A 15,006-nucleotide genomic window follows, 5' to 3' on the forward strand; every position below is an offset into this window, starting at 1 on the left:
ATATACACGAGTAAATAAATAAATTCAAAAACCAACTTCTGCATGTCCAAATAAGGTGATCTTTAGGTCGATTTTGGTCCTCTCAAAAAGAGGAATCTATTGAAATCACTATCTTCATCATATGAGCTATCAAAAGTGGAATTTGACTGTAGTTTCATAATTTTAATAGTCATATGTAGTGCAAGTCGATAGATTATTGGCCCAATCCTCCCAATAATCCTAAAAGGTCCACAAAACTGAGGTGCCAACTTGGAAAATGATCCAATCCGCAATAATCTCTTCTTTGGTTTGATGTGAAAGTACACCTATTCCCCAACCTGGAACTCCTTGAACAAAATATTCCGATCTGCATAACTCTTCTACCTATCGTGTGTTGCTTTCAAATTATTCCTGATTACCTGCATTTCCCACTCCATGTCTGCCAACATGTTCGGTCCAATCAACACCTTGTTAACTAGATCACTCCAACTGATGGGAGTATTACAACTCCACCCATACAATGCCTCAAATAGACTCATCCTTAGTGACTCTTGGTACCCATTGTTGTAAGCGAACTCTACCAGTGGAAGGTACTCTTCCCACTTCCGTTGCCGATGCATCACATACATCCTCAACATGTCCTCCAATATCTTGTTGACATTATCTATCGGTTCATCTGTTTGCAGATGATAAGTTATACTAAAGGCCAACTCTGTCCCAAACCTACAAATAACTCCTTCCAAAACTTGGAAGTGAACTTCGCATCCCTGTCTGACACAATCTTATGTAGAACACCATGCAATCTGACTACGTCCTTAATGAAGACTTGTGCTACAGCACTCGCTGAGAATGTAGACTTCGCTGGAATGAAGTGCACTACCTTTATCAACCTGTCCACCACTACCATGATGGAATCATGTTGCCTCACTGTCCTTGGAAAAGCGGTGATAAATTCCATGGAAAGGACCTCCCATTTCCACTCTGAAATTGGAATCGGCTGTAGTAGTCCACCTAGATGCTTACACTTTGCCTTCACTTGCTAACAATCCAAGCACCTAGCCACAAAATCTGCTACGTCTCTCTTCAAATTCAGCCAATAATATAATTTCTTCACTGCTGTCAGCGTCTTGTGATAACCTAAGTGACCTAAATATGGTTTCACATGAAACTCCCTCAGGATCACCTTCTTGAGCACACTCCTATCTAGCACATATATCCTGTCCCTAAATCTAACCAATCCATATGCCGTGAGATGATAGTCCACATCTTGTGCACCTGCATCTGTACCTATACCTGTACCACTACTTGTACTTGTACCTGTACTGCTACTTGTACCACTACATGTACCTGTACCTGTACCTGTATTGTACTGCAACCTGTGCACAATCTCCATATATTTGTCATCCTGCTGACTTGCCTGCAATATCCCATCCTTTAAATCTGTCCCATAGGATCTCATAGTTGCTATGTGATTTACCTATATCTGCCTGTTAAGAGCATTTGCCACCGTATGATCGTGGCCAACTCAAGATCATGTGTCAGGTAGTTTTGTTCATGTTCATTCAGTTTCTGTGACTTATAGCATACCACATGTCCATATTTCATAAGGACTCCACCAAGTCCTCTCTTGCAAGTATCCGTACATACTACAAACTCTTTGTCCGGATCTACAATCTTTAACACTAGTGCATGTGTCAACAACTGCTTGAGTTGATCAAAATTGGTTGCACACTCCTCTGTCCATTCAAACTTCATACCTTTCCTCTGCAATGATGTGATATGATAAGCAATATGAAAGAAACTCTTGATGAACCTCCTGTAATAACTTGCTAACCCCAAGAAAGACCTCACGTCATCCAAATTCCTGGGAGCTGCCCACTCCATGATAACTCTTACCTTTTATGGGTCCATCGCTATGCCATCCTTGGAAACCACATGTCCCAAGTAATGTATCTTAATCTGAAAGAAACTACACTTGTTGAGCTTAGCATACAACTAGTGCTCTCTCAACAATATCAACACTGCTACTAAATGCTTGACATGTTCTTCCATATACCAATATATCATCAATGAACACAATAAAAAACTTGTCCAAATACAAATGCAACACACTATTCATCAAGCACATAAAGGTAGCTAGAGCGTTAGTTAAACCAAATGGAACTACAAAAAACTCATAATGCTTATACTTGGTCCGGAAAGTTGTCTTCTAGATGTCCTCTTCTTTAATGTTTACCTGACGATATTCGGATCTCAAATCAATCTTCGAGAACACTGCTGCTCCCTTCAACTGATCAAACAAGTCACAAATCCTTGGTAAAGGATACATGTTCTTGATGGTCACTTTGTTTAACTGCATGTAACCAATGCATAGCTTGAGAGTACCATCTTTCTTCTTCACAAAAAACACTAGTGTGCCCCATGGTGATATACTTGGCCTAATGTATCCCTTGTTCAACATTTCCTTCAATTGCAACTTTAGCTCTACCAACTCGGGTGTACTCATCGTGTAAGGTGCCTTTGATGCCAAAGCTGCCCCTAGCACCAACTCAATAGAACAATGTACTTCCCTGTGAGGTGGCAACTTTGAAATATTTGCAAGAAGTACATCCTGAAACTTCTCTAGAACTGGGTACCTGCTCAAAACATCTACATCCTCAACTTCCTTACCTTTGTCACTATAAATGTGCACTGCAAATAACACACACCCTTTCCTGCGACTATGCTTGGCCTGCATAATTGTCACAATTCTAATTGATGTTGCTTTCTTCTTACCCCGCAAGACTCTTTGTTCCCTATTTTCATCCAAGAACTCAATGGATTTGTCATAAAAATCCACCTTGGTTCTATGAATGTACAACCAATCCATGCCCAACAACACACTGTATGATCCCAACGGTAATACATTCAAATGTGCTAAGGTAGGCATATCATTCAAATCAAATGTACAAGCTCTTACCCAGTGATGAACTCACTTCTTTGTACTTGTAGCCAACTGCACTAGCCAAGACTTTGCATGCACTTCTTTTTTACTTATCCACCAAGTCAGGATTAACATAACTATAATTAGATCTAGGGTCAATCAAAATAGAAACAACTTGATCACAAAGCTTACCATCCATCTCAATGATAGATGCTTGATGGTTTGCCCGTTTGTTATCTAGCACTGCATAGATCCTAGTAATAATTTGTCCAATATCTCCCACTATTTGTGCCTACCAAGCATTGTAGATCTGTGGTCTATGACCCTGATGTTGTGGACAATCTCTCCTACGATGCTCTTCTCCACAAGTCCAACACTGCACAAGATCTTTATTCTGCTCCTCAGATCAAAGTCCCTATCCTCTGTCAGATGCATTGAACTTCTTAGATCACGTTGCATGCTCTTTATTACATGTACCTTGTGGTCTTGCTCACTTCTTGTCCCATTTTCCTTTGTTCTTTGCATTACCTTTCTAGTCTGGCTTAGTCTCATATATGCGTTTTAATTGCTCATAGGAATGCTTTAGCTTTCAGATGGCCTCCTCTAATGATCTAGGTTCATCGAACTCAATCATACCCTTAAATGCAATCGATAATCCACCAATGAATCTTGGCCTTCTCCTCCTTGACGTAAGGCACATACCTCATTAGCTCCAAGAATCTGCTAGTGTACTCCTCATCGGTCATCGATCCCATCTTTAGCTCATAGAATTATTTTTCCCTATCATCAAAGTATTTCTCCGATAGTTACTTCCTCTTGAATAGTCTCTTGAACTCATTCCAAGTCAAGTCCTCCTCATGAATACCTCTGACATTCTTCACATATTCCCACCAAATAGCTGCCTTACCTTTGAGACTGGATGTAGCTATTATGGCTTTCATGTTCTCTGAATAATCATGCAACCTGAAGAACATCCTCGTACCAAGCAACCATGCCTCTACATCCTGTGATTTCTTCTTCTCTCCATAAAATGTAGGTGGCTTTTCGTTCTTAAAATTGTTTGGAAAATATCCCCTGCCACTCCTATTGTAAGGATGATAACAATGTTGATCATAATGTCTGTCAGAACCAAAAATAGAATAGTACCTGCGTACATCACCTCTCCTATCTAAAGTATCCAAGGACATACCATATCTGATTGTGCCCTCTCCATCCAACCTATACTCACCATGAGACCTATTGCCATATGCCCCATTATTTTTGTCCTCCTTCTCATGGTTGATTTGAAGTGGTCCCTGTCACTGCAATTCTAACAAACTTTGAAGTATCACTGCATTTACCTCTGCTTGTTTCTCCTGTGCCTATATGATTATGTCATTGTCTGCCTTACAACTCCTTATTTATGCCTTTAAGCTTCTCAGTGTGTCTGCCAAATCATAAGAGTGCCCAACACCACGCTGCATATGATCCATAGGGAGAGTCTCGGGAACTGTAGTCTACCATCTTGCTAATCATCTTTGATATTCTTCTTGCAAGGCATATCATGTCAGCTAAACCAAATCACAATAAACCAATGTACCTTAGCATAATTTAGGGAGGATACCTCGTCTGCAGGATCAACAAATCAACATAATACATGTATAACATAATCATGACAACATATATAAATATAACACATAAGCATATAACCATATAACCATCATTCTAGCTAGAGTCCAGTCATCAATGCATGACCATATCAACTACACATACTATGACCTCATGCATGACAACAACCACCACATCACTGTACACTTGACCACATGTGAATACTAACGTGCATAAACAATGCATAATCAACTATACACTCATGACGACACACTCCACAATGACACCATCAACTTCCCATGGTGACCTCGCTGCAACTAAAAACATTCCATACAAGTGTAACAAACACACGGTCTTACAACACTAGAAACATATACGCAACCGACATGAATGCATGACCAACACACAACCCATCTAGTATGAGGGGTGAAACATGCTCTGATACCACTTTGTAACACCTTCCTCCCACATATACCCAAGAAACCGGGCAACGAGGGTAAACATGTGACGAGAAGTTAATATGATATGATTCAACTCCCTATGTGTCAGTTAAGGAAGTGGAATCAGAGGAACACATCACAAAGAGCTTCCACATCAACAACAAAACTCCCAGGAGCCATCCCAACCACTTAAGTAACCATCCCCTAAGACAAACTAGAGTTTTAATACATCAAACCCCTGGACGCTCCCTTGATATGGGCAAGCATGCATCCAGGAGTCTCCAGACGCTCCCACAGGAAGGGAAAACGAGCGTTTGGGGACATTTTTCCCTAGTGTTGTGCCTGCGACTCTAGGATTTGTGCCACTTTTTCAGGCCCAGAGCCCAAGTCACTACCCAGAACTCAATGATACCTTCAGAAATGAAATTTCACAGCGGAGCAAAGATACATTTGCAAAAACATCAACAAGGACTCGACTAGACCCCTACTAGCCATGACAAGCATTTCTTCAAACATGTCGCAAACATGAGATCTACAGGTCTTAACAACATAACTAAGCATAGAGGTATCATACTTATCTAAGAATTGCTAAGAAGCATTGGTGCCTCAACACATTAGCTGCAATTTCATTTATTAGGCCATATATACATTGCTCATTCATTTACAAGTAAAAACATGATGAGAGCCATACATAGCGACTGTCATAATACATGTTCATAACCAACATAATAACAATAGAAATACCAAGGAAACAACAACCATACCATCCACATATAAACCAGTATAATACTCATGAATGAACAAGGAGAAATAACCTCATATTAATGATGTAAAGGCCGACCAGGTGTGGGACTTCCACGAACCACCCCACCGTAGACATGGCTAAGCCAAATCTCTCTTCAGCCAGTCACCTATGTGCCATATTCCAAGCATGAATATGGGATTTCATGAAACAATCCATCAAAATTGAACCAAGATGCCAACCACCTCAAACCATGAAACAATGATTCCACCTCACGGTCAGACATCACAAACCATCACTAGATTGGTCTCTACCCAAGCCTTTCAGGGCTCTAGAGCATTTGTTCCAACCAAGGCTTCCAGGACTAGTAACTCAACCCACAGCTGCCGCTGGGCTTCCAGAGCATTTTTCCGACAAGGGTTTCCAGGAATAGTAACTCAATCCACCAAGGGATTCCAGAGCATTTGTCCAACCAAGGCTTCCAGGACTAGTAACTCAACCCAAGCTGTTATAGGGCTTCTAGAGCATTTGTCCAACCAGGGCTTCCAAAAATTAGTAACTCAACCCAAGCTAAAGGAAACATGAGAACCAACTAGAAAAACATAGAAATGAACCCACAACACCATGACTATCCAGGAAATGACAAGGCTAGGAAAATCCATTGTCAATCCAGGAAATCCTCCATGCCAATGATATATCATGACTAATAAACCACATGCATGCCAAAACTAGTGAGGAAAACATACATGCAACTCGGTACCTGCAAGAAAAACCCGTTGTAGCTATTGATCCCGATGTCCTCTTGCGCTTTCCTACTCTTCCTTTTCCTTCTTGCTCCAAAACTCCAAGTATTCCACACTCCTCAAAGAGTGATCCAAGAAACTCTAAGTGTCCAAGAGTATGAGAGAGAGAATAGAGAGAGAGCTCCAAAACTAAACTAACTAAAGTCCGTCAACTGATCCTCAAAAGCCTTTTTATTAATGAGGCCTCTATTTTCTTCATTTTCCTCTTCACATGTAACCTGTGACCTTTCACCTCCCTTTTCTCCTAATTTCCATTATTTTTATAAATAAATGTGCCAAAATGCCACTTTTCCCTTCCAAAGCCTTTTTCATTGCCTTTGCCAATTTCCTTAGCCATTAATCAATCACCAATGATCCCCATCACTATGCTTTTGCCCAACATTCAACTTTGAAAAAGTGTCCCATCAATTGTGGTTATTATTTTTCCTTTGTTAACTTTTATTACATGGAATTTTCACAAGGGTTGTTACAATTAAGGGATCGTGTAAGTGCATCTAAGAACCCTTGACTTTTGACCTTGTTGAATAAGTAGTAAACAATATTCTTAATCCATCTTCCTATAGAAGTGATTCCCATTCTTATCATAGAGGGAGTAATCATTTCCTTTAAGCCAACGAAGTGATCTTCTATCTTCTTCGACCTTAGCTATGATACCATGTTAAGAAATCAATGTTAGTAGGATTAGGGTTAGATTTCTCTTTCTTTATAATTACTTGTGAATTATGTTGCATTATTTTACTTATTTGTTATATTATATCTCATCAAGAAATTACCAAATTATGTGTGCATGAAGATCACTCTGCCAGGGAAAAACCCCTATCTAGGGGAAAACCCTGTCAAAATCTCTTCCTTCAATAATTTTCCTTGAGACTCTTCAACCTAGACAAAGAACTCGTTCAGACCAAGCTAGCCTCTCCTTCTTCGATCCAACCTTCGACCTAGCAGGAACAACACTTCGACCCTAGCAACTTTGACTTAGCAGCTTCCGACATTAGCAACAACTTCGACCTTAACTAGGAGACTTTGATCTCCTAAATCATCCCACACGAGAGAGAGAGAGAGAGAGAGAGAGAGAGAGAGAGAGAGACCAAAATTTTGATTTTCTTCTTCCCTTCTTCCTTGACCAAACTCACACTCTTTTAGCCCCTTCCTTCAACTTCACACTTCTTCCCAACATTCAACTTCTAGCTTCCAATATCGAACTATGCTTGAGAGAGTGAGATGCTCAATTGAAGTCGAACTGCATTGTATATATAGTCTTCCAATGAGGTCTAACTACCTTCTTTGAGGCCAACTTGATCTTCTTGAGACTGACTTAGTGTGGAGGTTACATAATTCATTTTTGACTCTAAAATAATTCTTTTTACATCGTTCGAAAGCCCAAGAAGGGTCTCATAAAATATACAATGACTCTAATGACTCTTTATTAGTCCTAGGAGTCCACAATGGGCACTTTGACTAATAAAATGATGACCCAAGCATGAAACCCATGTTTTAATAAGTCATTGTAACAATAATAAAAATTCTTTTGACAAATACATTTTATGAAGACCGAGCCTAGTTACATTTTTCAACAAGTGGGAGAGGGAGACAGAGGAAGGAAGAGAGAGAGGACTCAAGGGAGAGAAGGAGAGAGAGTAAGAGAGAGAGGAGAGCAAGAGAGAAGAGGGAGAGAAGGGGGGAGAGAGAGAGTGAGAGGAAGAGGGAGGGACAGTGAGATAGATAGATATGGAGAGAGAGTGTGTATGTTTGAGGGGTGAGATAGAGAGAGGTAATAAGAAATAGACACATAGATATACATATAGATATTATATAGTATTATAACCAACCTTAACCCCAGATCTATCAAGCGCTGAGAGGGATCAAATCTCTTGAGGTGCGAACCTTTCCTCAAGTTTTGCACTCAAGAAAGAGGTTTGTGCCTCGAGAGATTTGATCCCTCTCGACTCTTGATAGATCCGAGGTTAAGATGGATCTAGGATGGTTATTAGTAATTTTTTTTTTTGTAATTTGACCAAGTTCTCCATCAACCATTCTTTTGAAAGATATCTCTTCCATATTGGGCTGGAGAGTACCTCTCAATCCAATATGGAGGAGATATTGTCCTGTCCTATCCTGTTATGTTATGTAAACATTTTGACTCGGTCAATTTACACAAAACAAAAACAAAAGTAAAATAAAATCTAAAAATAAAATAAAATAAAAATATTAATTAAAACATTTTGACTCCATCAAATTAAATTAAAAAATTAAAATAAATAAATAATTATAATTATAATTAATAATTAAACCAATTTATGTCAATCTTAACTCGAGATCTACCCAGCCTCAATAATGATCAAATCTTTTGAGGTACAAATCTCTTTTAGAGTGAAAAGAGATTTGATCCTTCCCAACACTTGGTGGATCTAGAGTTAAGATGGATCTAGGTTGGTTATAATTAATAATTAAATCAATCTAGATCCATCTTAACTTCGGATCTACCAAGCACCAAGATGGATCAAATCTCTTAATATTGAATTGACCAACGAGACTACAAAGGTACAAAATAACAAAAAGCATGTGAAATGATAAATATATTTTCATAAATTTAAATCTAAAAAAAATAATTTAAATTAATAAAATTATATATACAAGTGGGGTAAACACATGAATTTTTTTATAGAAAAATAAAAAGATTCCCCTTAATAAAAAGGAAATAATATACAAATTCATCAACAAGAAAAACATATCTATTAGGATAAAATAAATCATATATATATATATATATATATATATATATATATATATATATATATATTAGTGGGGTAAACATGCATGAGGAATTTGAACCAGTGACCGATTCACCGATAGTACCTTAACAAAACACCCATTCAATTCAAAGCCTTACAGTTCACAAAATAAATCATATCGTATTAAAGAAAAAACTTTTAATATTTGAAATTACATAAGGTATGTGATGGGTTGAGGTCAAAGGTATCCCTAGCTATGTCATGTTTTATATAACAATGATATTAATTTTAGATCAATAATGTATTTATGTTTGAAAACTTTGAAAATAAGAATCAATCACCTTAGTACAAGGTAATATAGAGGAGTTGTTTTTAGAAATGTAAATATTGGTTAAACATCTTAACCAATTTATGTATATACAATGATTTTATATGGATAAATGTGTTGATGTCAATTTTTGGATATATGTTGTGTGCAGTTTAATGATGCTCAACTTTTTTAGTGGTCTCACTACCAATTATGCTTTATTGGAGTCCATGATGATGGGTGGTGAGGCCACCCCAAATGTTGGACATCATTAAATCCACATAACATATGCACATCAATATGATTAGAAATATAAACACACAAATATGGATATTTTATGGTATAAGTTAAATATATCAATATGATTGTTTCATCTAAATATATTATGATTTAATATTTTATTGTTTTTTATTATTATCAAAATTAATAAAAATGATTAAATCGTAAATATAAATTATTAAAATTACATAAACTAAATATAATATGAATTTGGATTTTCCGGGAAATAAAAATTTATTTTGTTGTGGATGTGTATATTTTAGGTTAGAAGGGAGTTTTCAAATTGAATGGTGAAGATGTATTTAATTGTTGTATTCCTTTTTCATCTTGACTGTCCTATTTTAAATCCAAAATTTCCCATTCGACATGAAGAGGAAGGAGATTTAACCTGTCATTAATATAAACTTACAATGACTATAAGCTTGAGGTGAAGAAAGTGGTATGAAGTAAGGAATGGTTAGTGACAATGATGAGTGTCAAAGTATGCACCGATGACGCCTTCCGCCACACATGCAACTATGTGACTAGGCTGAGCTTAGGTCAGGGCTAGCCTATTTATTAGATGGAAGAAGATCAATCCACCCATAATGAGATGCGATTCTCCAAGATTGTGCGAGGTTGGATCGAGCCTGTATGTCCCTTGGGATAGTTAATTTCCCCTAAAGTGGCTTCCATCCTAAACCCCTCCCCATGAAATTTGAACATGTGACCTCACAGGGACTAAACCCCACACAAACCAAGTAGTCTACACCTCATGGATAGAGTTTTTAAGTTTATTAAATTGTATATATACCTCTAACTTAGAGTTTTATGTAGATTGGATATAAAAAAACTAAATTCTTGGAATTTTAATTTAAATATTGTAATTTTATTTTTCAATGTATAAAATTGATTGGCCTATCCATATTTCACAGCTATTTAACTTATTAAATTATTATATTAAAATTTAAAATATATAATTTATTAAAAACTTGAGGTGTTTGTTTGTTTGTTTGTTTTTTTTTTTTGTTTGTTTTTTTGTTTGTTTTTTTGTTTTAATTAAATATAAAAAACTCAATTATTAAAATTTTGATTTAAATATATAATTTTATTTTTCCAAAAAAAAATTGACATATAAAATTGATTGGCTTATCCACATTCGTTAGTCGTGTAACTTTTTTTTTTAAAGCTTAGTAGGACCCTTCATTCATTCATAAAAAGCAGATTACAACCATAATAGACATTTCATGGCTTCAAACCATAATAGACATTTTGTGGCCTCAACCTGCCCATCGGGAAACTAGGTCTGTTTTCCATCGGAATGCATTATATGCCATCCAAAATTTGAAGTTCTTAAGTCTGTCAAACTTAGCTTTATAGGCCTAAATGTCTAGAACTGAGTTCACTATTAACCTACTAATAGCAGTGCTACTTAAAGACATATACAACATCAAAATTTAACAACAGTCACAAAAACAAAACAAAAAACATCTAGAGCTAGTCCTTTGAGGACTCCATTGGAGTTGGGTCCTTTGCACTGGAACCCAGAATATCTGACTGAGGCGGGCACCTGATGTGTTGTTCAATACGACCCAACTGAACATTTTGTTGCTGAATTTGAAATTGGACAAGTTGGAATTCCTTTTGGATTTCTTGAAATCTTGGATCAGTTTTAATGAAACTTGTGTTCATAATTTCTCTGGCCACTATATTCCTCATCATCCAATAGAAATGAATTTATTTTTTATACTATGTAAGCTTGTTACGGGTATTGTCGGGATGCAGAACCAACATCCTCCATTCTTCCTCCTGTATCTCCTGCTCGACTCGTTGGTTGAGGTCTGCCTCCCAACCTGCAATCATCTGTCTCACCTGGGCAGGGGTGCCTGTGACATAAGCTTGAGCCACAACACTGATATGCCGAGTCAACGATTTCTGGTTAGTCCGCCTTGGTGGTTGCGAGGAGGAAGCTCTTCTACCCTCTTGAGGTGCCGTATTTCAGCGATGCTTGCGCCCTCCTGTATCATTTTCTTTTTTCACTGCATTGGCTGAGCCACATTCACCAACTCCCACTGAACAACATGACAATCTTTGAGCCAAACCGCTAGTTGACCAGAAGCCCACAGCTCACAGATTGGGTGGGCTTTCAACCTATTAACACCTGGTGCATTAACAAAGAACAAAAAGAGGGGACATATAAAATTAGGTTTATTTCTAATAAAAATACAACAGAACTGGGCGTCCCCCTTCCATTGGTACTCTTCTCCATCTGCTAGCACCTCGTGCTCTAGCACCACATTGAAACAATACAAACCATGGTGGGTCGATCTCCTTCCGAGGAAGGGATTGCCAGCCCATTCCTTAGGCCATTTCGCACATCGAAATTCAGAGTAGCAATGAACCGAACCGACATCCTACAGGTCCTAATTGTAAACCAATTCGACCAAATATAGAAACAATCATGCCGACCATGACAGATACCCTTCCCGCAAAGACAGAAGGTCCATACTACGCCATACATTCCCATGTGAAGCAATAAAATACCATACAGGACCGAAACCGGTTTAGAAACAACAGATTCAACCACATTCCCATCTAACAAACAGACCATACCGAATCTCACAGTCACCCATTCACAAGAGGGAACTAAAATCTTACGAACTACTATCACATTTTCGATATGTCTCTAGCAAGGGTTAAAGGGAAGAGAGAACACATACCCTAAAACTATCGCCATAAAGTCTGCGCCGAGACTCTTCTACAACCAAGTCCTGTTGTCTAAACTTGCCACAGAAAAGGAGCTCGACCTCAGCTCCCAGAACTACAATACACCACAACCAAATTGCATGCAAAGCACTAGTGATATCCTACACCACCTTGACTATTTAATTCTTGTTACGCCTTGCCGCCCAACTTGCTCTCTCCCTCGCCTCCTCGCATCACCTCTATCTGTCATATATATCAGGCACCTGCCATGACCACCCTCCCACATTAATAACCATAAGATCATACATGGCTTGGGCTCCAAGTGGGACAAGCCTCTTGCACTCTAACCTGATCGGGGTCGTCAACCGTGTAACTTTTATAACCAAGCTAGTATAGTAGAAATTCAATTTCGAAAACTTAAAAATCACAATTCTATCCATTTTTTTATAATCTCATTTATAATAATTGCCGAGAAAATACTTTTAAGCGGCCAGCCGGTCTCAATTGGTTAATTTGTTTTGTCTTTTTGGCGCGCGGGAATATTTTTAAGCGGCCAGACTGTCTCAATTGGTAATAATTTTTTATTTTTATTTTTATTTTTTATTTTTATTATTTGTTTTTTATTATTTTTATTATTTATTATTATTTTTTTAATTTTCTTCACGGAAATATAAGCGGCCAGACTGACTCCATAAGCCAATTGGTTTCATGAGTATTACTGGTGTCGTGATTCCAAAAGCTTGCTTGTTCGACAAAAGTCTGACAAGAGAAACTAGGGTTTTCAGAGTCCATAACAGAGCGAAAGAAGCCGAAGAAGCTCTTTCTTTTCCATGTCGAGCCCTTACGAGCGAGTCAAGGGAGGCAAGCTCGTCTTTAAGGGCGGACTTGGCCCAGACAAGACCATCGCCAAGAAGAAACAGAGCAAAAAGAACAAGACAAAAATGCCGGCCGAAGAAGCCCAGAACGAAAACCCAGAAGTAGAAAAACAAGAGAACAGTAACAATAATAGCATTAATACAGCTAAAGGTGGTAGCGTGGGTTATGCCATCGATGCAGCATCGCGCAAGAATTACGAAGAGCTTTTCCCTGTGGAAACCAGAAAATTTGGGTATGCTGCTGCCAATCCCAAGTCTGCAGAAGAAAACTTGGATGAGAGGATTAAGAAGAAGGCCGATCGCTATTGTAAATGATGTAATTTTACTGCCTTTGTTTATATTTAACTTGGATTCCGATGAAAATTTAGGGTTTTAAATGAGTTTATGTCATATTATGCCCCTTTCTTTTCGTTAGGGCAATTTGTAGACTTTAAAAATCCAACCTAGTCTCTTATTTACTCAGGTGTATTTAACATATATTCCTTCTCATGTCCTTCAGCGTTCTCTATAAGAGTTTGTTTTTGTATTATGTTTGGTTGCTTTTGTTCTCTCCCAACTAGAGCAAAGGCAATTTGCACATTCAATAAGGGTTAAAATTTACGCAACTGTAGCATTTATAATACCACTTGCACTAATTGTGGACTGACATACACTAAATACAGCATGGATTTCGACATATATTCAACACACGCTTTTTAGGTTTTTGTTTTGATCTTAGCTTGTCTCAGGTTAGCTGTAGCTATTGGAATAATATTTGCAGTATGTTATGAACGCGGATGTACTCAGTGCCATTTCTCTTTGGGTTTTTTAGGTCAGGGAAAAACCAATCGAGATAATTTGACCAGGGTTAAATTTGCAGATTATTTTTGGAGCGTGCCTTAGAGAACCAGGGTCATTTTGCCTTGCCTAGCCGATATATTTGCCAAAATAAATTAAATAATCTCTGTTAAGATGACTGAAAATCTGAATAAGCTTCAAAATGTTAAAGTGGACTAGGAGTTTTGAGCTACTTTAAAGCTGGGAAAAATTAGTTTAAGAAGTTATTTTGGTTTAATTTTCCAGTGAGCTTAATATAACGTTGAAGGCGCAGTCTTCGGTGAAATTTGTTTCGATATATCATTAATTGAAGCACTGTGACCCTTGAGGTGCCATTAATATATATCGAGATATAATCCAAAGGTAACACTGTATAGAGAAAAGAGTATACAGATGGGAGCCTAGCATGAAATTGAAAGATTAAGCAAGCATGAAAATCCAAACAGTAGCTACCGTGGACTGACAGTAGCTATCGTAATTTCTAATAAGTGTTGACCGACTGTGAAGGGTTTACATTATGTTAATTTCACATTTCATTTTATGTTTGCTCTTTCGTTGAACTGAACACTGCTGCCATCGCCAAGCAGCCTCGTGTCTGCTCCTTCATTGAACGGAACGTTGTCGCTCATGTATCAAACTTGACTTTTATATTATTCAATATGCAGTGTTCATAGTTGGAAGTGGAACATCAAGATGGTTTAAAGTTTAAAGTTTAAGACTTTAAATATTTATAATTTTATAATTTATTTTCATTGTGCATTGTTAGTAAGTTAGTAGACTAGTAGTTACACTGTACAGTCACAAAATTACATGTATGATGTATGATTATAAGTTATAT

The 15,006-nt window shown here is 37.7% G+C and overlaps 1 protein-coding gene across 1 annotated transcript; it reads left to right on the top strand.

Moving 5' to 3' along the window:
- The first annotated feature begins 13,167 nt into the window (after positions 1–13,167).
- Positions 13,168–13,829, top strand: LOC149203936 (uncharacterized). The gene has a single exon (XM_089400271.1). The coding sequence runs from the start codon at positions 13,308–13,310 to the stop codon at positions 13,665–13,667; it is 360 nt and encodes a 119-aa protein (XP_089256397.1). The 5' UTR covers positions 13,168–13,307; the 3' UTR covers positions 13,668–13,829.
- The last annotated feature ends 1,177 nt before the right edge of the window (positions 13,830–15,006 follow it).

This window comes from Pinus tabuliformis, chromosome 2_1 (assembly GCF_031772625.1).
Source record: "Pinus tabuliformis cultivar Carrire ecotype Pingquan chromosome 2_1, CPIR1, whole genome shotgun sequence".
Taxonomy (NCBI): Eukaryota; Viridiplantae; Streptophyta; class Pinopsida; order Pinales; family Pinaceae; genus Pinus; species Pinus tabuliformis.